Source organism: Nicotiana sylvestris, chromosome 6 (assembly GCF_000393655.2).
Source record: "Nicotiana sylvestris chromosome 6, ASM39365v2, whole genome shotgun sequence".
NCBI lineage: Eukaryota > Viridiplantae > Streptophyta > Magnoliopsida > Solanales > Solanaceae > Nicotiana > Nicotiana sylvestris.
Genome location: NC_091062.1, coordinates 126,851,447 through 126,876,265, shown reverse-complemented (window position 1 = coordinate 126,876,265; position 24,819 = coordinate 126,851,447). Strand labels below are relative to the sequence as shown.

The 24,819-nt window shown below is 40.5% G+C and overlaps 2 protein-coding genes across 2 annotated transcripts; both read right to left on the bottom strand.

Moving 5' to 3' along the window:
- Window positions 1-8,168: 8,168 nt before the first annotated feature.
- LOC138871239 (uncharacterized) lies at window positions 8,169-9,449 on the bottom strand. Its single transcript, XM_070149112.1, has one exon. It carries the CDS (start codon window positions 9,447-9,449, stop codon window positions 8,169-8,171), a length of 1,281 nt encoding a protein of 426 aa, XP_070005213.1.
- An 8,244-nt stretch (window positions 9,450-17,693) lies between these two features.
- LOC104233127 (zeatin O-glucosyltransferase-like) lies at window positions 17,694-19,172 on the bottom strand. Its single transcript, XM_070147545.1, has 2 exons — window positions 18,383-19,172; window positions 17,694-18,244 (listed from the first exon to the last, which is right to left on the bottom strand). The coding sequence occupies exons 1-2, from the start codon at window positions 19,170-19,172 to the stop codon at window positions 17,694-17,696; spliced, it is 1,341 nt and encodes a 446-aa protein (XP_070003646.1).
- Between the last annotated feature and the right edge of the window lie 5,647 nt (window positions 19,173-24,819).

Below are 24,819 nucleotides of genomic sequence, written 5' to 3'. Positions count from 1 at the left end.
TGTGGGGGTACGTATTGGGCTTCCACTGAGCTAGAAAGCACATACAGCTTAGAAGTAACTGCCTGCATCCATTTTGTTGATATTGGCAGGGGCTCAAGCGGTGGGCAGTCAATGGGTAGGCTGAGGATGAGGGAATATCTGGAGTAGTGGCAGTAGAAGGTCCTGAGGCAATATCTGGTATGGTTGTGGGTGGCTAAGAAGAACAGACTACTACTACTGGCTCTTCAGACTGGCCAGTAGAAGTAATAGCTTTACCTTTAGGATCTTTGCCTTTGGGGTTGTCATCACCCTTTAGGCTGTTCCAGGAGAAAGGTGCATTGGGCTTCACTTTCACATCAAACTTCCTTTTCTCCACATCTTGGTCCTCAAAGTACATGGTCAGGAAATTTGGGAAAGGGTAGGATCTATCACCTTCATTCACCACCCTCGTGATCACCTTAGACATAACATTCCCGATGTTGATCGAGTACCCCGCCATGATAGATGACACCAATATTGCTCGGGAGATAAGAAGAGAGTTCTCATGAGTGGTGGGGTCTAGCCTGCTGCAAACAATGGTCTCCCACCCTTTTGCCTCAAAGTTCAGGGTTCTCCTCAAAATTTGGACTCCTACTGTCAACCATGCTGGGGTGGTACCTGGGAGTGCCAAGTACTCTGCTAACCAAGGACGAGCTGCCTCATCCAATGCTACTTTTTCTAAGTATAATGTTTCATCCTCCGCTGGAAAGCCCAGGTAGTCATTGATTGTCTTCTCATCAAACTTCACTGTCAAGTTCCGCACCTTAGTCACTTTTGTGCCCTTTTTAATGTGGGCAACATTAGCATAGAATTCCTTGACTAGGTGCTCATTTTTCTCCTTAACGTTGTCTGTAAAATAGTCCCAGTCCGATCTCTCTCTGAATTGCCTCTACACATACGATTGTGAGGCAGAAGATCCTTGTCAATGAATCTCCGTTCAAGTATCAACTTCCTCTCGGGCCACCACTCTCAAAATTTGTTGTAAGCAATCTCACTGACAAATCTTCTCTTCCACACCTAGGGGTTTCTAGTTCTCTCCACACCCCCGAGTTGTGGCACACCCCCTCCCTCTTTATCCGGAACCTCATCGTCGACGGGATCCTCTCTAGGTAATGAACCAGTAGGTGAGGTAGATGCTTCACTATCACTGACCTCAGCTGAGCCCTCAGACGACTCAGAAGAAATTGGAACTGAAGCTTGAGCAATAGGAGTGTCCGGAGGTGCATCTCTCAATCTACGCCTCTCTGGTCAATCATGAACATACTCCGGCACTGAATCAGAGTCAAATGCCTCTCGGGAGGGCAAATACTCACTTCCCTCTTAATGGGAAGCAACTCTATCTGCAGCCTTTATTGACTTCCTAGTGTCCTTAATTGCTTGCCGGACTTGGGGGTCAATTTGATCATACCTCGTCCCCTACCCCGGGAGGACTCTCCTTTTCCCTTTTTTTTCACCACTGCCTCGTGATTTAACCATTGTCTGCAAGTGGAATTCAGTTAAAGCTTGTTAGTATCACAGTATCAGAAGAATCAGTGAAGATTATGCATGAAAACAACTGACTGCAGACCGTATAAAAAAGCAGTGCGGTCACAAAGGTACCACCGTAGACCAGACAAAATGGCACCGCGGTCCGCAATGAGGTGGGGTTCAGAATACTCACTCTCTAAATCATGGCAGCACGGACCGCAAGAAATGGTCTGTGGCCGCGGTAAGGCACCGCGGACCGCGAAAAATCGACTGCGGCCGCGGTCCTCAACATCAACCTCTCTGAAGTTTTACCACCGCAGTCCGCACAAAATGGCATCGCAGACCGCAGAGAGGCACCGCGGACCGCGGTAAGCCTCACTCAGCAACACCAACCTAGGGTTTCAAATTTTTCTCATTTTAAGCCTAAATTCACATATTATGAACCCACTAGGTAGTTAATCGTCATTTTTCACTAATTAACCCTAATCTAAACATCATTATGTAAACCTACGCTACAAATTTAAAGAAAAGGGAAGAAAAAGAAGTACAATTAACTAATAAAAAGAAAATAAAACAAGGTTAAAAACTAGGGAAAGATTAAAATTACCAGTAATGAGATGCAACACAGATGATTTAGAAACTGAGTTTGAATTTGTATAGTTAGGGCTTGTTGAACAGTACTTTTCCTATTTAGAGCGAAAAGGGTAAATGAGGGCATGAGGGCCTATTTATAGAAAAAAACCCTGGGACCCACTATACCTACCCACCGCGGACCGCATAAAATGCTCTGCGGTCCGTGATGCTTGAACACATGAAGTACTGGGGGAGACAAGCAATGCGGAACGCACAAAATATTTTGTGGCCATAGTAGGGCACCGCGACCGCAAGAAAGGCAATGCGGCCGCAGTGACAACTTCAGAGAACCTCCAATTTTTACCAATCAACACTGCGGACCGCAATGAAATTTTGCCCCCGCAACAAGGCCATTGCGGCCGTGAAAAATACATTGCGGCAACAGTCCAAACTTCAGAGAGTGCATCATTTTTCCAGTTTAGTCTTGCACTACATCAAAACAATCCTACACACATCTTCACAACTAGTTAGACCAAAAGAAGATCCTATACTAAAAAGAAAAACAAAGAAAAACAAAAACAAAAAGAAAGACACATGGGTTGCCTCCCAAGAAGCGCCTGATTTAACATCACGGCACGATGCAGGTTACCATCAAATCACTTTAGATGGATCGGTGCCACCACGTGGCTGTCATCAATCTTCCCAAGGTAGTGCTTGACTTTGTGCCCATTAACTTTGAAGACCTCCCCATTTTTGTTTTTCAAGTCAAGTGCACCAAACAGAGTCACAAGCACCACTTCAAAAGGTCCACTCCATTTTGACTTAAGCTTTCCCGAAAACAAACGTAACCAAGAATTGAACAAGAGAACCAAATCACCCACTTTGAACTCCTTGCCATGAGCATACTTATTATGAAGATACTTTATTTTCTCCTTGTACAAGGACGAATTTGAGTAGGCATGGAATCGGAATTCATCAAGTTCATTAAGTTGCTCCACACAAAGATTTGCTGCCACATCCCATTCAAGATTCAGCTTTCTCAAAGCCCACACGGCCTTCTGCTCTAAGTCAACCAGTAGATGGCAAGCTTTCACAAACACCAACCGGTACAGACACATACCAATCAGAGTCTTGTAAGCAGTCCTATAAGCCCATAGAGCATCATCCAATTTCTTTGACCAATCGGTCCTATTTGCATTGACCGTCTTTGACAATAGACTCTTGATTTCTCTGTGTGACACTTCAACTTGGCCACTCGCCTGAGGATGATAAGGAGTAGAAACCTTGTGATTAACACCATACTTTTCAAGCAAAGTGTCAAAAGCTCGATTACAAAAATGAGACCCCCCATCACTTATGATTGCACAAGGTGTGCCAAACCTAGTAAAAATGCTCTTCATGAGAAACGCAACAACACTCTGGGCCTCATTATTGGGTAAAGCCACAGCTTCAACCCATTTTGAAACATAGTCAACTGCCACTAGAATGTATGTGTTCCCACACGAACTAACAAACAGGCCCATGAAATCAATGCCCCACACATCAAAAATATCAACTTCGAGAATATTATTAAGAGGCGTCTCATCTTTCTTCGAAATTCCACCCGCTCTTTAACATTCGTCGCATCTCTTCACAAGTTCACTTGAATCTTTGTACAAAGTTGTCCAGTAAAACCCACAACTAAGAACCTTCAAAACTATCCTCGCCCCGCCATGATGGCCACCATAGGGAGAGAAATGACAAGCCTCTAAGATACTCAATTTCTCCTCCTCCGGGACACACCTTCGGATTACATCATCTGTGCAGATCTTGAACAAGTATGGCTCATCCCAATAGAAGTCCAAACTATTCCATTTGAGCTTCTTCCTTTGGTTAAAAGAGAGCTCACACGAGATTATACCAGTCATAAGGAAATTAGCATTGTCCGCAAACCATGGCATACCATTCACCGACACAGAAAGGAGTTGCTCATCAGGAAAGGAATCATTGATCTCTAGGCCATCACGAGTGTAAGCATGTGATTTTTGCCCTACATGAAGATAACTCCTAAAAATAAGTCTAAATAATTTTTATTTGATTTTTTTTCCTTTTTAGTTGCATTTCATGCATTTTAATATTTCAAAATCAAAATAATAAATACCAAAATACTTGGCATTTGCATTTAGAATTTAATTTTACATTTTAGGATTAATTAATTGTGAGTTACTTTTAGGAAAATGAAAATATCAAAAATGGTCCTTTTTGCATTTTTTTTAGTTTTAATCTGTTTAGTTTGCATTTAAAATAGGGAATTAGTGTAATTGGGAATTTGGAAGTATAATTTTAGAGTCAATTTGAGTTTTGGTTCTTAATTTAGCATTTAACAAAATCAGAAAATAAAGTACAAAATAACTAAATAAAACACAAAAAGAGGAAGATAAAAAGAAATTGGGAGTAAAAAAAATGGGAAGAACCTTCCCCAAAATATTTTCCCCCCAAATCATTTCTCCCCACCTAAGACCTTCCCCCTTCCCCCCAAAATATTTCCCCACCTAAAACCTTCCCCCCAAAATATTACCTCACATAACACCTTCTCCCCAAATAAAACTCCCCCACACAAGACTCCCCCTTCCCACATTAAAATCATCACACCCACCTATCTATATAATACACACACACATAGAAACAGGGAGGATAGTGAGCAACAACGGATAGAGGGGAGAAGGCAAAGAAATTTTCCATACAAATGCACAGTAGTTTCCACTTCAAAATGAGAATTCACTCAAGAATACTTTGAAGGGAAAAGATCAAACCATAGCTTCTGAAGCAGGTCCTCACTGTGGCTCCACCTATTTCGTCGTCAATCACCAAAACCAAATTCACCACCATCGTCCTTTTGCCGGAACTGATTCACTCGCATACGACACCAGACGGAGTCGATTTGGCGTCTTAGTCGAGCTGAGTTTCAGTCCAAGTTCTCGCTCGTACTTGACAAGTTGTTGCGTTTTGGATCGCCGACTAGGTTCCAGTTTGTTAATTTCGGTGTGTCAGTCTAAGGATTGTTGCTTGGTTTAACCCGATTGATTTGCAATTTTCAGCTTTGAAGCAATAAAGGTCCGATTTTCTTAATCACTCTCATTGATACATTACATGTACTTGGTGTTTAATTTGAGTTTATTTTACACTTGTAGCCTAAAGTGACATGTTGTACAATTGTTGGAATTATTCATCTGTTTGTTGGAATTTTTGTCGATGGATATCTTATTTGTTCTTTGGAAATCATATCTAATGTACAATCAACTGAATGTTGAAGTAATTGTAAGTAAACGGAATTTTCATTATACTTTACGTATTTTGAAACTACAATATATATTATTAGTTGTTGTTCTTCTCCATTTGAAATGTTACGAGTTGTCTTAGAAATTGTGCTCAAAATTGTAGTAGAATTCCAAAAGTTGTCAAATGACAGTATTAAAGGAGCAAATTTGGTTTCAAATGTTTAGTTTGAATGTTATAAATACTTGTTGCTTCCGGTCAAGTATATTGATTAATCCTCAATGTATTTTCAATTTCTTAATAACTAAAGGTGATAATTTAGTTAGTTTTATTATTAATATTAGTGCTAAGATCTGTTGCTCCCAGTCACGTGAGCTTTGTTTTTATCTAAGGTTATTAATGTGTTTGGTTGATGATAATCCTTCGCCGTATTTAACTCCTTCATTCGTGCCATTCACTGTTTTTCCGCTCCCTTATGGCTTAGGAGATGAAGAACATATGAACATCGTAGCCTGCTTTAGTGGTCATGGGTACGGTTCCCGTGGCATGGTCATGATACGTAAATCTCAATCGTGGCGTGCCATTAGTTGAATTTCCATGGCCCTCGCAAATTTGGAAGTGCGTAGTTGCTTTAGGAGCGCTATTAAAAATTATTTTCTTAAATTCGGGTGCGCATTGATGCGACCCAAATCCAAATCTCGATGAAGTCAAAATGTTTTGACAATCACGGGCGCATTGATTGCGACGGGGTTCGAAACGCATTTTCATGATATCGTAATTCTTATAAAATAAATAATGATAGAAAAGAGGTTTACAAATTGAGACAAGCCTCACCGAACAAAAATAAATAAATGTGGGTTCCTCAATAAATGGTTATTAAAAATGATTAGAATTTGGGAGGGCCATTTAGCGAACTTCACGGCCTTCCCCAAAATAATATTATGTTAGAATCTTTAGGCGTGATTTTAATTAAATTACCTTCTTAAACTCGGGTGCGCATTGATGCGACCCAAATCCAAATCTCGACGAAGTCGAGATGTGTTGACAACCACGGGTGCATTGATTGTGACGCGGTTCGAAACGCGTTTTCACGTCGTCGCAATTCTTTTAAAATAAATAATGATAAAAAGCGGTTTACGAATAAAAGGCACATAAGCTAGCAGGTATTAAAATCAGATAAAATCAAATGCAACAATTAAGCGACCGTGCTAGAACCATGGAACTCGGGAATGCCTAACACCTTCTCCCGGGTTAACAGAATTCCTTACTCGGATTTTTGGTTCGCAGACTGTAACAGAGTCATGTTTTTCCTCGGTTTGGGATTCAACCGGTGACTTGAGACACCATTAATCTCCCAAGTGGCGACTCTGAAATCTCAATAATAAATCCCGTTCCGATTGTCCTTTAAGTGGAAAAACTCTTTTACGCCCTCCTCCGGGGGTGTAGTAAAAAAGTAGGTGTGACAACGAGGTCTCCCCTCCTCCTCCAAGCGGGACAAGTGGTCCGCCACTTGGTTTTCACTACCCTTCCAGTCCATAATCTCTAAATCAAACTCTTGAAGTAACAAGACCCATCGCATCAGCCTAGCATTGGAATCCTTATTCGTCATCAAGTACCGGAGTGCAGCATGATCAATATGAACTATGACCTTGGCACCCATGAGATACGGCTGAAATTTCTCCATTGTGAACACAATAGCCAAAAGCTTTTTCTCAGTCACCGTGTAGTTCACTTGAGCATCATTCATTATCTTGCTCGCATAATACACCGGATGAAATATTTTGTTCACTCTTTGACCCAAGACCTCCCCAACCACAACATCACTTGCATCACATATAAGCTAGAAAGGCAAGCTCCAGTTGGGTGCGGTAATAATAGGAGTGGTGGTCAACTTATTCTTGAGAAGTTCAAAGGCTTGCATACACCCCTCATTGAACACGAACTTGGCATCTTTTTCCAATAACTTGTACAAAGGATTCACTACCTTCGAAAAGTCCTTGATAAATCTCCGGTAGAACCCCGCATGCCCAAGAAAACTTCCAACTCCCTTGACTGAAGTAGGGGGAGGGAGCCTTGAAATCACATCAATTTTTGATTTTTCCACCTCTATACCATGCTTTGAAATTTTATGGCCAAGGAATATGCCCTCCTTAACCATGAAGTGGCATTTCTCCCAATTAGCACAAGATTGGTTTCTTCACAATGGGCCAACACTCTATCAAGATTTTTCAAACATTCATCAACCGAGTCACCCACAACACTGAAGTCGTCCATAAACACCTCCAAAATGTCCTCCACCATGTCGGTGAATATGACCATCATACACCGCTAGAAAATAGCCGGTGCATTACACAACCCAAATGGCATCCTAGAAAAGGCAAAGGTACCATATGGACAAGTGAAGGTGGTCTTCTTCTGATCTTCTGGAGCAATCAAAATTTTGTTGTACCTAGAATACCTATCCAAGAAATAGTAGAAGGCACGCCCAGCAAGTCTGTCTAGCATCTGATCAAGAAAAGGCAATGAAAAGTGATCTTTGCGGGTCACTTTATTCAACTTGCGGTAATCCATGCACACCCTCCACCCGGTGACAGTCCTGGTAAGAATCAACTCATTTTGCGAATTGGTAACCACGGTCATACCACCCTTCTTCGGCACACATTGCACCGGCGAAGTCCAAGAGCTATCAGAGATGGGGTACACAACCCCGGCATCCAACCACTAGATCACCTCTTTTTTATCAACTTCTTGCATTGCCTCGTTCAACCTCCTTTGATGTTATAAGGAGGGCTTTGCATCATCTTCAAGAATAATCTTGTACATACAAAAGGCGGGGCTTATCCCCTGAATATCAGCTAAGGGCCATCCAATTGGCTTCTTCCGCTTTTGGAGCACAGCCAATGTGGCATATTAGTAAGACATAAGGAAAGAATAACTAGCAAAGTTGAACTAGGGCCTAAGAACTCATACCTGCGGTGCGGAGACAACGGCTTCAACTCCAACACCGGAGGTTCCTTGATTGAGGGCTTTGTTGGTGGAGTCTTCCTATTATCAAGATCCAAAGAGAGTTTCCATGGCTCATAAGAAAAAAAGCCCATTCCTTGTAAAGCATTGACACACTCCATTCGGCCTTCATCCTCATTTACATCAAGATTCAACAATACCGCCTCTAGAGGGTCTTCCACATTGATCATTGCACTAGTATCATCAACTATCACTACCGTGACAAGATCCACAAAAGAGCACACTTCAGAACTATTGGGCTGCTTCATTGACTTGCACACATGAAAGACCATTTTCTCATCTCCCACCCAGAAGGTGAGTTCCCCTGCTTCCACATCAACTAAGGCCTTCTCAGTAGCAAGGAAAGGTCTACCCAATATGACCGGAACCTTATAATGTACCTTACAATCCAAGATCACAAAATCAACCGGCAAGAAAAATTTATCCACCCGGACAAGAACATCATCAATTATACCCAATGGCCTTTTCATTATTCTATCCGCCATTTGCAATCTCATGGAAGTTGGCCTCGGTTTCCCAATACCCAAAGTCTTGAAAACTAAGTAGGGAATCAAGTTGATACTTGCCCCCAAATCACATAGGGCTTTTGCAAAGTCTGCATTCCCAATGGTGCAAGGAATGGTGAAAGCACCGGGAATTTCTAGCTTCGGAGCTATCGAGTGCACTATTGCACTAACTTGGTGGGTCATCTTGATAGTTTCACAATCCATGGATCTTTTCTTTGTCACCAAGTCTTTCATGAATTTAGCATAACCCGGTATTTGCTCAAGAGCCTCCACCAAAGGCACATTAATGGATAAGTTGTTCATCATGTCAATAAATTTCTTAAATTGATTCTCATTTTTCTGCTTCGCGAGCCTTTGAGGATAAGGTGGAGGTGGAATTGGAAAAGGAGCCTTGGCTTTATGCACAGCCGTTTCCGGTATGTTTATTACGTGTTCTCTAGACGGGTTCACGTCATTCGGAGTTTTCACCTCGGCATCTTGGATATCAATCCTCACTTCCTCATTCATGTTCTCATCCTCTTGAAACTCAACTTCATCACTCAAAATTTCTTTTTTCTTGGAGGCATTCACATCACCGCCTCGTCCACTTCTTGTAGTTACCGCCATTACATGCCCGTAATTGTTCCCACCCTTCGGATTTACTACTGTATCACTAGGTAGAGCCCTCTTAGGGCGAGTATTCAAGGATTACGAGATTTGGCCTAATTGAACCTCCAAGTTTCTAATTGAAGTATTGTGGGATGCCAACTAGGCATCGGAGTCAGCGTTCTTTTTCATCATTTGTTGAAACATCATTTCAATTCTCCCTATTTCATTGTTGGAAGAACTAGGACCTTGGGATGGAAATGGGGGTGGATTGTTCGGTTGTTGATACACTGGGGGTCTTTGAAAGCCTTGCCCCCAATTTCCTTGATTGCCATTGTTCCAACCACACTGATTGTTGTTACCACCCCAGTTGTTGTTGTTGCCACTCCAGTTACCCTGATTGTTCTAATTATTGTTCTGGTTGCCCCAATTTGCATTTTGGTTGTTGTTCCCCCAATTACTATTCCCTTGTTGTTGATTTCCCCAATTGCCTTGGGGTCTCCATTGTTGTTGGTTGGAAGAATTGCCTCTTTGGCCTTGATAGTTGTTCACGTATTGCACTTCTTCATTCTGCTCATCATAACCATCATCTTGGAACCCACCACTGTCTTGGTCATATTGATCCGAACTCCCTTGGTTTTGTTTCCCTCTTTATCTTCTTTTGTTCACTAACATGTTGACACCCTCCATAGCATTTACTTGTCGTGGAGTTTGAACCTGCTGTAATTGTGCCGTTACTAGTTGGTTCATTGTGGTTGTCAGTTCTGCTAATGCCTGCCCATGATCATGGAGTTCTTTGTGCAAGTGAATGACCGTGGGGTCACCCTATGGCACATATGCTCTACTTTGCCAAACAGAGGATGTGTCAGCCATCTCATCAAGAATGTCACAAGCCTCAGCATAAGGCAGCTTCATGAAATTACCCTCTGCTAACTAGCTCACCACACACTGATTGGTCGTGTTCATTGCCTCGGTCATATCATTATTGGGGCATTCCTTGACCATAGTTCTATATCGATCCCAGATTTCGTGAAGGGGCTCATTTGGTTCCTGTTTGAATGCTAAGATTTCATCCCTCAATGATGCCATATGTCTAGGTGAGAAAAACTTGGCTATGAACTTATCGGCCAACTCATCCCATGTAGTGATAGAATGGTTGGGAAGCCTCTCGAGCCAGTCCAATGCCTTCCTTCTAAGTGAGAAAGGGAATAATATCAACCGAAGTACATCCTCTGACACATTTGTTTGCTTGCTCCCCCAAAAGGTATCCACGAAACCCTTGAGATGTTTATATGCATTCTGATGGGAAGCACCTGTAAAATACCCTCGCTGCTCCAACAAAGTCAGCATCACATTTGTAATTTGAAAATTGCCCACCCGGATCTGGGATGGGACAATTGCACTTGCATATCCTTCATTTGGAAGCACCCGAGGAGCCACTCTTGGAGGTGGCGGGAGAGGGTCTGGAATATTAGCATTGGCCTGGCGGCCTCTCCTTTGTCCTTGAGGTACTATAGGAACCTCATCATAAATATTGTCATCTACCTCCTCCACCGGCGGAAGATCTCCAAGATCTGCGTTGTTTGTTGCCATTTGGTACATGAATTAGCGACACTCACAAATTAGTAACACAGAAGGAAAGAAAAACAATACACAAAACTATTTAAATAGATAGCCAAAACCGTTAGCTCCCCGGAAATGGCGCCAAAAAGTGATCAGGTCCAACCCTACACCACTTCAAAGTGGCAAGAGCGGTAGATATAGCTGTTACCCGAGATGGTCGGGATCGAATCCACAGGGAGCTAGATTGATTGGGATTTGGATTCCTATCTAAACTAGCAGTGCGTAGTGCTCTTAATCACTCTTCCAATCATAATTGTTTTTTGTTACTTCTAATTTTATACTAATGAGATGCTAAATTAAACTAAGAGTGAATGCTTGTAAGGTTTACTAAATGGATAACGAGGCACTAGGGAAGTGACTTTCTCCTAGGTGAATACTTGACGGGATCTAAATCCTAAGGCAAAGTTGTTATGCTAGGGATTACGATATAGCCAATGCGTGAAACTACTCACTCTATACCTCTCGGTAGCTTGAGTGACTTTGCCCACATTGACTTTCTCAAGTCCAAATGGATGTCAAAATTGTGCAAGCAATATAGGCTCAAGTTGGATATTACTATCTCTAGGTTTAACCCTTTAATTGGGGCTATCAATCTCTTGATTACACCCCAATTCCTTGTTGGACTGATATTCCTAGACTCAAGCTCTCTTTTTCAAGAAGAGCCCAAGTCAAAAAAGCACAAATTAGTGTTTGCAACCACTAATTCAACATGGAAAACACAAATCATTCCAAATATCAAACACCCATAAACATCTAAGCCTTAAAACAAAAGACCCATCAAATACCCACACTAGGGTTGAGCCACAACCCTAGCTAATGGGTCTAGCTACTCATAATAATGGAAGAAAACAGATAAATAGATGAAGAATAACCCATATAATATGATTACAAACAAAGATATTGAAGATTCAGTGTTAAACTAGCTACAAATTACTCAAAATGGAACAAAACTGCCGTTCACGTGCTCTGGATTCTAACTGATACCCTAAAAATGTGAAAAGAAAGTATTTATACAAGGCCAAATTTTCTGGACAAAAATACCCTTGACGGAGGTATCACGGACCGCGGAAAACACATCGCGGCCGCGATGAGGCTTTTTGGCTTGACTTTTCATTCTTTGAATCTGGCCACCGCGGACCGTATAAAATGCTCTCTGAATCTGGCCACCGCGGTGGCTTTACTGCGATCCACATAAAATGCTCCGCGAACCGCACTGGCTTCAATCTTCCCAACTCCGAACTCTCTGAATCCCCTCTCCACGAACCGCATACAATGGATTGCGTCCGCGAAGCGGCTACTGCGGCCGCAAGAAATCCTCCACGGACCGCACTGCTTGAAGCCCCAAAAGTGCACCTCTCTGAACTCATCCACCGCGGACCACACTAAATGGTCTGCGGCAGCGGTTGGTTTGTTGCGGCTGCAGTGGGTTTTATGCTGCAGCAGTGCCCTGATTTATTCTTGGTACTTGTGCATGTTTCACTCCTTTTTGAGTTGGTTTTGACTATTTGACGCTTTTTTTACCAAACCCTGCAAACAAGTACAACATGTAAGGCTTTGGGACTATTTGTATACATTTTTAATCCAAAACTCAAGTGAAAAGGAGTGCAAAATGAACTAGAGTCCCTAATTATCAGTGGTCCGCGGTGGCATAGATTCAGAGAGATGCATTTTGTGGGATTTCAAGTCACCGCTAACCGTGGTGCTTTTATGTGGCAGTGGTGCCTCCACCGCAACAACGGTTCCTTTAACGCGGTCCGCGGAGAAGAGGTTCAGAGAACATGAAGTTGAGCTAAAGTTGAAGAACGTGGTCCGCGGTTGATTTTATGCGGCCGCGGTAACCTCACCGCTGCAGCAGTCCATTTTCCACTGTCAACAGTACCTCCGTCAGGGGCATTTTTGTCCGAAAAATTTAGTTGTATATAAATACTTCTTTTTCAAATTTTTAGGTTATCTTATCAGTATTGAGCACGTGAACGCCGTATTTTAGCTATTTTGAGTAATTTTGTAGCTTGTTTAGCAATTAAACTTAGATTCTTATCTTGTAATTACATTTTATGGGTTATTCTTTATCTCAATCTATGATTTCTTCTTCAATTATGAGTAGCTAAACTCATTAGCTAGGGTTGTGGCTCAACCCTATTGTGAGTATTTAATGAGTCTCTTATTTTAGGGCTTAGATGATTATGGGTGATTGAGATTTGGCCTTATTTATGCTTTCTGTGTTAAATTAGTGGTTGCAAACACTAATTTGTGCCTTTTTGACTTAGGCTCTTCTTGAGAAAGAGAGACTAAGTCTAGAAATTTCAGGATAATAAGGAATTGGGGTGTATTCAAGAGATTGATAGCCCCAATTAAAAGGTTAAACCTAGAGATAGTAATACCCGACTTGAGCCAACATTGCTTGCACAAATTGAACACCCAATTGGGCTTGAGAAAGCCAATTAGGGCAAAGTCACTCAAACTACCGAGAGGTATAGAGTGGGCATCTTCGTGCATCGGCTATATCATGATCCCAACTATAACATTATTGCCCTAAGTTTTAGATCCCGTTAGATTAGTCACTTCCCTAGTGCCTCTTTACCCATTTAAAAAACCCTACAAAAATATCTACTTAGTTTAATTTCGTGCATCATTAGTATAAAATTAGAAATAGCAAACAAACAAAAGAATGATTGGGAGTGCAAACAATTACATCGCACATTGCTAGGTTAGATAGGAACTTGACTCCAAACATTATCTTAGCTCCCTGTGGATTCGATCCCGACATTCTCGGGTAAAAGCTGCATCGATCACTCTTGCCACTCTATAGTGGTGTAGGGTTGAACCCGCTCAATAATGAAAGAAAGAAAATAACGAGCATACGGTAAGATACTTACGATTGTAGTTCCATTGTTTGGGAAACCCAGTCGGATTCGCCACCAACTGCTCGGACTTGATGAAGAAGTACTTATGCTAGAACTGCCGGTTCGTTTTATCATCCATCCCGGCCACCAACCCTTTTATCCCATGATGCCGTTGGTGTATCAACGTACCTCTATAAAAGTTGGGCGAAAATAGATGCAGCAAGTGATGAACGTTGACCTCACAGGCGGCCAATTTTGCGTACTTCGCCAGCATCAGAAACACTTTGTACAAATAAGGGGAGAGTTGCGCCGAGCAAACGTTGTAAAATCGACAAAACTCCTCCGCTAATGGGGGAAGAGGAAGAGATAACCAATTAAGAATGGGTAAACGTAGAAAGCACAGTATCCGGGTCGATGAACCTCTACGATGTCGCCTCCGGCCGGAATAATTTCGAAGTGAGTAGGAATGCGATATTTAGATCGAAGGTCGGCCATTTGAGGCGGTCCTGTCTCAGAAAGCTTCTGAGCAGGAACAGGAGCAGGTTCCTTTGGGAAGTCATGTCTGACCAAAGGGTTCTTGGGGACTACCTTCTCCACAGTGGGGAAGTTTTCCTCCTCTTCAATAATGAATTCCTCACCGCCGAGAGGAAGGGCCACCGATAAAAGAGTGGCATCAGAGACCTCATCGTGAATATGAGGGGATTTTGACATATTTTCGTAGCGAAACGTATACAACAAAATATGAAGAAGATATTAACTAGGTAAGAAGTCAGGGACTAGAATTGAAGAGGCTGCAAGGAATTGAAAGCGGAGATCAGAGAAGAAGATCAAAGAAGAACAATGCACATGCGAAATGAGAAATGATGAAAATTGTCAAAAATGAAACCCCCCCAATCTATTTATAGGGTTGGGTGACACCAGAATCGAAACAAAGGACCGTCAATGGCACCAAAATCGAAGCGACAAAAGCACGGACACTGCATCGGGAAGACGTGTAATGATGACGTGCGTGGCCATGACGTCACCCCACGTTAGCCACACCAACCACAGCCCCCATGCCCATGCCATTTTTTGACCTCGGCCAATTCGACTCAATCAACACGACCAAATTTCTTCTAAATGGATGGAGACTAGGTCCGCTTATCAAGGACGTGCAAGATCACAGCCTCAACAAGCAGAGGAACTAACTGTATTGGTCTAAATTTGGGCAGCTTGATAGCTGCGGATTAAAAGGGTCGAGGACAGGGTCGACCACGGCACAATGGCAAGGAGTCGTCTTAAGAAGGATTATTGCCAAGGTCGAGTAAATGGAGCAAAGAAGCAATGGTAGGATAGGTTTAAAAATATACATAAGGCATATTCCATTGGATATTCCTTATATTGTACTTTTTAGGGTTTCTTGGGGATATCCCTTATAAATAGGAAGAGATAAAGAACAAAAAGAGGATATTCACTTTTGGATAAGGGTACATTATAAAGGGTTGACTATGAAGAATATACAAAAACTTGTCTTGTTCACTAACTATCTTGTTCAAGCACATATTGTTTACTCTTTGTTTACAAGATCCAAAGATTCCTTATCCATCACTACCTTTCATTATTCCACGTTGTTGTCAAGAAGAAGAGTCACTCAAGTCATCTAAAATTTGGGTGATAAATTTCTCTTTATTACATTCATTGCCATTATCTACATTTATTACATGCTTCTATTACTATGTTCATTGACAATTATTGAACATATGCTTGGTATTTATTGTTCTTGAGCACGGTCTCATCCCACTGATCTCCTTCAATCTTAGATCTAGAATTTATTATATTTAATTAGGATTCACCCTCTATTTCCTCATTAATTAGTTTAACAAAAAGCTTAATACTTTTTGGTCAAACACTTATGCTAATGTCGATCTTCATACACTACACCCGTGCTTATTGCATGTTGCCTTGAGGACCCAATTCATTGGATGTCCTATGGCCAGGAAATTTCTCTCTTAGGCATTTTATCAAACAGCTATTCATGCACTGTGGGAATATTAAAAAATTACAACAGAAATTGCGCTCGAAATTTCAAGAGCTTAATCAAGCAAAGAGGATCAATCAAAACTGGTAATTGTAAAAACAGAATAATGCACATGAATCATCTAACGAGTTCAAGCATTTTCAAACTCAAACAAAAAGAGTAAATAAAACTTAAGTTATGTCAAAAAATAGGAATTATCGAGCAGGAGTGTGGTCATTAAACCCACAAAATAGAAATTACCGAGGTCATTACTCATTACAATGCTCGTCGGCTGATGGGAAACAAAGGAAGAAGAAGAGAGGTTGCATTGGGCTAGGGTTTTATTGTTGTTTTGGTGAAAATTGGGGGGGAGACTTAACCCAAAAAAATGGGAGGAAGAGAATAGAAAGGAAAAAGAAATGATAGGAGACCTCTTTCTGGGAGCATAAGTTTTTTATTTTATCTTTTTCCTATAAACGAAATAAGATCGCCGCAGAAGAACTTTTTCTCGCCATTATAAGATATATAGGAAGTTGGGACAAGTTGAAGGGAAGGGGAAGTCAACTTAAACATAGGGGGAGGAGGAGACTCGCCTTATTACTTCTCACTAATCGAGAGGTGCACCTAACTCATCTAGCCACTCATCAATCACAATGTGATGAATGAATAAAAAGGAATCACAAACACCGCAACGGAATTCCTTTAGAGCACAATATAGTGCTGAAACAAGTTAAAAAAAGCTTTAGGAGCTTGTTTCCGTCCATAAAGAGCTTTTTTTCGTCCTCTTTCATTAACATAAATATTGTTATGAACTCTTTGGCATGTAAAGAAAAAAGTTTGTGACACTTAACTGAATTCAAAGTTCCTAGAGCTCTTTTTGTAAGGCTAGTTGGAAAATCCGTTAAAATGTTTACTTGCGGTGTCGAATATGACGTGACTATGTGTCCTACAAACAGAAAACCATATTTCGTGTAGTGAATTCTTGTTTAGTGAAACTTTTGAAAGAGTGAAGCCTTGGTACATCAGTAAATGAGAGGAAAGGCACCTCCCTTCTATTAAAGAAACACCAACCTCTCCAAATTCTAACTAACTATAAGGAGAGAGGACTCTTTATACAGTGGCTGATAAGGCATACTTCCCTTCTCTGTGCCTTTCCCGTTCTCTGCCTCATAGTTTTGCTGGCTTCACTTTCATCTCTTTTCTTCTTTTTTGCAAAGTTACTGATATGTGCAATTAATTCTCTGATAATAATTGAGCCTAGCTAGTCCTAAGCCCAAACCTCCTTTAATTTGCGTAGAAATGATATTGGATAGCCACTTTAAAGATATGCTATTTAGGAATTAGTCAATGTCAATTTTTCAGGACAACAATGTCCTGAATTGTCTTGAAGTTAAGATTTTTAATTTAAAATTTTAGGACAAAATATATACTGACTAGTCTCTAAATAGCATCCCTTAGAATGACTATCTGTGCACTTGCCCCGCTATATCTGAACCCCTATCCAATCTCAAGTTGGATATTACTAACGGGTTAAAGGAGGATATATTGTATTTTAACTGATTATAATAAAGTATCTGTTTATGTTTTAAATTACTAATTAGGCCTACAATTATACTTTGTAGTACTTGTTATTGTAGCTAATCTTATTCCGGTCTTCCAAAAAAACTTCAAGTTGAAATTTTGAACAATGCAAATTTATAAAAGACTCAACAGCTAGCACACAACTGAAGGAACATTTCTTTCATCAAAAGTCAATCAATACGTGGAGAAAAACAAATTTTACATTTTTGACGATGAAGCAACTTAATATCTAGTGACATGAGCAATGAAGGAATCCATCTCCTTTTGATGATCTCCACCATCTTTCACTGATTCTTTGACTTGTTTACCTAATTCCATGGCACGCATTCTCATCTCATGTCCTTCTGTAGAAGCCATCAATTTCTGAACAGCGTTTTTTATTGTACTTGAATCAATCGTATCATCACGGCGATCCCAATGCTTCACGACAACTCCAATTTTAAGCACATTTGTAACAAACACAGCATTTCTGGGCTGGTCAAAACGCATAGGCCATGTCGCTATAGGCACTCCCATGGTAATACTTTCCATGCATGAATTCCATCCACAGTCACTCATAAATCTGCCAATTGATGAATGCGCCAAGATTTCTAATTGGGGCGCCCAATCTTTTACAATAATTCCTCTTTCTTTTACTCTCTCTTCATACCCTTCAGGGATTTTGACTTCCCCTTCTCCTCCTGACAATACATCTCTAGCTACCCAAATAAACTTCTGCTGACTTTTTTTCAATCCTATAGCAAGTTCTTTTATTTGCTCCATAGATAAGTATCCTGTTGTTCCAAAAGAAACAAGAATCACTGAATCTTGGGCTTGCTTGTCGAGCCACTCTAAGCATTTGTGACGAACTTTTGAGTCGTTTTCCCCTGATATTGTCACCGGATTGAAGGGACCAACAGCTCATTGCTTACGAATTCCGAGTAACCTACTGAACTTTGCTAGTGTTTCAAGATAAGGACCCTCGAGAACTTTGCAAGTATCGTATAAATTCCCAGAGCTGAATTTGTTACAACTATGTTGTAATCGCATAAATTCAATAAACTGAGGTGTGAAAGTACTTCTGAGAGTTGGAAGTCCATCTGGAATGTGAGCACCAGATGGGAGAAAAAGTTTCTTAACCAATTTTGCGAGGAATGAAGGAAGATGGAGATAGTATTTGATGATATCCCATAAGAGAGAGCTATTGGCAAAAGCAGAAATAGCATGAAAACAATAGGCTTCAGCATTTTGTATAGATACTACGTCTTGAACAGTGGAAGCCATCATAGAATCATAAATGACAACAACTCTTCGACTTGTGCTGGAAAGCTTCTTTATAAATGCACTCACAGGCTCGCGCAATGTTAAAGATGCATCCAGTACTGATGCTATGAGTTTCGAGATGGTTTCAGAAGAATTATTTGAACAATTAGGAGAGGCCGACGCCATATAAGAAGGTGGGGTTGGGAATTCTTGGAAATGGATGTAGTTAGTAGCAGTGGCTAAATCCCAACCATGTATTCGAGCCTTAACTTGGCTAATTTCTGTACTAAAACCAACATAATGAATTGGAATGTGGTATGAAGAAACGCGGCGAGAGAGATGAAGGAATTGATTGAAGTGTCCTTGAGCTGGAAAAGGAACCATAACCATAGTGATTTGATCCTTCTCCATGCCAATTTGACCGTGGTTTCCAGAAGAAGGAATAACAAGGAACGCCATTGCAAGTTCTTTAGACGCACTTAGCTTCTTCTTGTTTTAGCTGTTCTTTTTTACGAGAAAATCATACGCCTGAATAACAAGAAAGCCCGGTTCTATACGTGATATATCTATATCTATCTATATCCATCTATCTATATTTATTTATACTATATTAAAAGTCGGGAGCCCCTAAGCCTAAAGTTAAATTACAAAAATATCCATAAAAATGATGGAATCTTTTACCCATTTTAATATTAGTTAATAATAATATTCAATTAAAAAGAATAAAACTAATTTGAAGTGTTCATTTTTAAAATAGTTGTGTCCGTTCAATCGTATAATAACTAACCTTTTCATTCAATAATAGTCTTTAACCATTGCAACCTTTAGAGTTAATGCTCCAATACATAGCCAATCGATGGGCATCATCGACAAACAGAGACAGTACCTTGGCTCTGATACCAATTGTTGCGGAAGCCAAATGTATATAGTGTGAATAAGTCACAACTACTATACCAAAAATTATGACAGCCACCAAATAATAAATAAGACAATAAAGCAATAATAAAGGGAACACCAGAATTTACGAGGTTCGGCTAATTTTGCCTACTCCTCGGACACAACCAAATATTTTATTCCACTCCAAAAATACAAGTGAAATAATACTAAAGAGAGAAGATACAAATGCCTTAAACAGATGAGAAGGCAAATGAGAGGTGTGTTTCAATCCTAAACATTAGGCCTTCTTTTATAGGGGAAAAATCCCCCCAAACTTAACTCCCAACCAATGTGGGACTTTGGCATTTTGCCAAACTTCAACAAATCTCCACCTTGGCAAAATTCCACATTTTCAATTCTCTCTCAATAACAAATTTTGGTTGTGTCTTCATCTTCAATCTTCAGTGTTCAACAATGTTGATCAAATCCAAACAATGTTGAAACTTGACCGCAGTCACCACCTTTGTCAGCATATCAGCAGGATTCTCTGTAGTATGAATTTTCTTCACCGTGACTCCACCTTCTTCTATGATTTCTCGTACGAAATGATACCGAACATCAATGTGTTTCGTCCTTGCATGATAAACTTGGTTCTTCGCTAATTGAATAGCACTTTGACTATCACAAAAAATTGTGATACCTTTTTGTTCAACACCAAGCTCCTTTAGCAATCCTTGAAGCCAAATTGCCTCTTTCACAGCATCTGTAATAGCCATGTACTCTGCCTCTGTTGTAGACAAAGCAACTGTTGACTGCAAAGTAGACTTCCAACTAACTGGTGCCTTTGCAAAAGTAAACACATAACCAGTAGTTGATCTTCGTTTGTCCATATCACCCGCAAAATCTGAGTCACAATATCCAACTACAAACTGATTGTCTTCCTGCTCAAAAACTAACCCGACATCTACAGTATTATGAATATACCGTAGAATCCACTTCACAGCTTGCCAATGCTCCTTCCCTGGATTGTGCATATATCTGCTAATAACTCCAACAGCTTGTGAAATGTCAGGCCTTGTGCAAACCATTGCATACATCAAGCTACCAACAGCATTTGCGTATGGTACCTTTGACATATACTCTCGTTCAACTTCATCCATTGGCGACATAGTAGTACTTAGCTTAAAATGGGAAGCAAGTGGAGTACTAACTGGCTTAGTCTTGTCATCTATGCCAAAACGTTGAAGTACTCTCTTCAAATATTCCTTTTGAGATAAACAGAGTTTCTTTGAACGTCTATCTCTAATTATCTCCATGCCAAGAATTTTCTTTGCCTCACCCAAATCCTTCATCTCGAACTCCTTCTTCAGTTGAATCTTCAACTTATCAATTTCTTCCGAATTCTTGGAAGCTATCAACATATCATCAACATATAGGAGAAGATATACAAAGGAACCATCTTTAAGCTTGTGCAAATACACACAATGATCGTATTTGCTTCTCTTGTACCCTTGCCGCAACATAAACTCGTCAAATCGCTTGTACCATTGTCTAGAAGATTGTTTCAATCCGTACAACGATTTTTCAAGTTTGCACACCATATTTTCTTTTCCAGCAACTTTGAATCCTTCTGGCTGAGTCATGTAGATTTCCTCCTCCAAGTTTCCATGTAAAAACGCAGTTTTTACATCCATCTGAACTAGTTCCAAATCCAATTGTGCTACCAAAGCCAACATAATTCTAATGGAGGAATGTTTTACAACTGGAGAAAACACTTCATTGTAATCAATTCCCTCCTTTTGAGCATATCCTTTGGCCACCAATCTTGCTTTGTAGCGAACATCTACTTGGTTAGGAAATCCTTCCTTCTTTGCAAATACCCATTTGCACCCAATTGCTTTCTTTCCCTTCGGGAGATTGGCCAATCTCCATGTATGATTCTGATGAAGGGACTGTATTTCATCATTCATGGCAATCCTCCACTTATCTTCTTCTGAACTTTGGACAGCGTCTTTATAAGTAGTAGGAACATCATCAGCTACAATTGAGGTTGCACAAGCAACCGTCTCTATGAGACGAACAGGTTTCGTTATTGTTCTTTTTGGCCTGCTGGTTGCTATTGATTCAAGTTGTTGTTGAGATTCCTGAGTTGGAATCTCCTCTACTGGCTCTCCTTCCAGAGGGTAATCTTCATTTGTTTCCTCCTCTGCTTCTTGTGTAGGAAAAATAAATTTTCCCTCAAACTCCACCTGCTTAGAAGCACCTTCATTTTGTTTGGTATCTTCTGTTACCTTATTTACCATAGCAAATTCATCAAAGGTAACATCTCTGCTGAATATTACTTTCTTTGTCATAGGACACCATAAGCGATATCCTTTGACTCCAGAAGTAATTCCCATAAAAATAGCCTTCTTTGCCCTTGGATCCAATTTTGACTCCGTCACATGATAATATGCAGTTGAGCCAAACACGTGCAAAGAGTTATAATCTACAGCAGGTTTTCCGTACCATTTTTCAAATGGTGTTTTGCCATCAATAGCAGCAGATGGTAGACGATTAATGAGGTGGCATGCATATGTAATTGCCTCAGCCCAAAATTCTTTGCCCAAGCCAGCATTGGACAACATACACCGTACCTTCTCCAGCAAGGTCCGGTTCATACGTTCTGCCACTCCATTCTGTTGTGGTGTATGTCTAACAGTGAAGTGTCGGACGATGCCATCATTTTCACAGACCTTATTGAAATGATCATTTTTGTATTCACCTCCATTGTCTGTGCGAATACACTTGATCCTCCTGCCTGTTTGATTCTCCACCATCGTCTTCCATTTGAGAAAAATTCCCAGCACTTCATCTTTGTTTTTCATTGTATACACCCACACTCTTCGAGAAAAATCATCAACAAAGGTTACAAAATAGTGCTTCCCACCCAATGAAGGTGTTTTGGAAGGACCCCAAACATCAGAGTGTACATAATCCAAAATGCCTTTAGTATTATGGATCGCTGTACCAAATTTAACCCTTGTCTGTTTCCCTTTGACACAATGCTCACAAAACTCCAAGTTGCAAGCCTTTACTCCTTTTAACAATCCTTGATCTGATAGAGTTTTCAAGGATTTTCCTCCAGCATGTCCCAAGCGCATGTGCCATAGCTTGGTTGCTTCTGCCTCTTTGTCGTCACTGGATGTTACTGTCGCTGTCCCAATAACTGTACTGCCACGATAGCGGTACATATTATTATTCTTCCGATTAGCCTTCATTACCACTAGTGCACCGGAGCATACTCTCATCACTCCATTTTCTGCAATGATTTTGAACCCTTTTGATTCTAGGGCTCCCACAGAGATGAGATTCTTCTTCAAATCCGGTACATATCGAACATCTATCAATGTTCTGATCATTCCATCATGGTTCCTTAATCGTATTGAACCAATGCCATATGAGGTAAGAGGGCTGTTATCCGCTGTATGGATGACTCCATATTCTCCTTCTTGAAATTCCATGAACCAGTCCCTGTTGGGACACATATGATAGCTACAAGCCGAGTCCATCAACCATATGTCTGATGATGTTAATGACTCTGTTGTAACTAATGAGAAGTCTGAATCATCACAATCAGCTACATTTGAATCCATAATGGCCTTTCCATTGTTATGTTTGGCCTTATTCTTCAACTTCGGACAGTCTTTCTTCCAGTGCCCTTTTTCTCGACAAAAGGCACATTCATCTTTGCTGGGTCTGGATCTTGACTTGGATCTTCCCTTCTTTGTCCTCGTTTGATTTTGAGGACGACCCCTCACAAATAGTGCTTCTCCTTCTCCGCCCTTCTGTTTTTCTCGCTTTCTTTGTTCATAGCTGTACAAAGCCGAACAAACTTCTCTGAGAGAAACTTCGTCATTTCCATGGAGTAGAGTAGTTTCAAGGTGCTCGTACTCATCAGGAAGTGACGCCAACAACATCAAGGCCAAGTCACCATCATCATAAGTTGTATCCATATTTTGCAAATCTGTAACCAACTTATTGAAACTGGTGATATGTTCATTCATCGTGGTACCAGGAACATAGGTGAAGTGAAACAGTCTCTTCTTCATGTACAATTTATTTTGACTATTTTTCTTCAAAAATTTATCCTCCAGTGCTTTCCATAATTTACTTGCAGAAGTTTCCTTTGTGTATGGATATTTCTGCTCTCTAGCAAGGTAGGATCGAATGGTACCGCAAGCAACACGGTTGATAATTCTCCAATCTTCTTCTCCAATAACATCTGGTTTCTTTTCTTCAATGGCCAGATCTAGCCCTTGTTGAAAAAGGACATCTAGAACCTCGCCTTGCCACATCCCAAAATGTCCGGACCCGTCAAATATTTCGACCGCAAATTTCGCATTTGACACAATTCTTGTCATAAGCGAAGATGCCAATGATGACGTATTGTTGACACTTGATGTAGATTCTTCTTGTTTATTGTCTCCCATCTTTGACACAAATATTATTTAATAGCTGACGACACAAATCAAGATTATTTCCTTTCTGGTGTGGAAGATCAGACTAAGCTGCAACCACAGAGCATACTCAGACAGAACCTTGACTCAGTTACCAAGATAAATCTTTTCTGATGTGGAAGATCAGACTATGCTGCAACCACAGAGCATACTTAGACAGTACCTTGGCTCTGATACCAATTGTTGCGGAAGCCAAATGTATATAGTGTGAATAAGTCACAACTACTATACCAAAAATTATGACAGCCACCAAATAATAAATAAGACAATAAAGCAATAATAAAGGGAACACCAGAATTTACGAGGTTCGGCTAATTTTGCCTACTCCTCGGACACAACCAAATATTTTATTCCACTCCAAAAATACAAGTGAAATAATACTAAAGAGAGAAGATACAAATGCCTTAAACAGATGAGAAGGCAAATGAGAGGTGTGTTTCAATCCTAAACATTAGGCCTTCTTTTATAGGGGAAAAATCCCCCCAAACTTAACTCCCAACCAATGTGGGACTTTGGCATTTTGCCAAACTTCAACATTGGCAACTTCTCATATGAATGATTATTCTTGTATAAATTTAACTAATTCATCTCAGGCAGGGGCGGACCTAGTGCATTGACTACGGGTTATCGGGAACCTAGTAACTCTTGCGTAGATTCTGTATTTATATTAAAAAATTCACCAAATATTGGTAAATATTTGACTGTAAACCCAGTTATTATTGCATATTAAT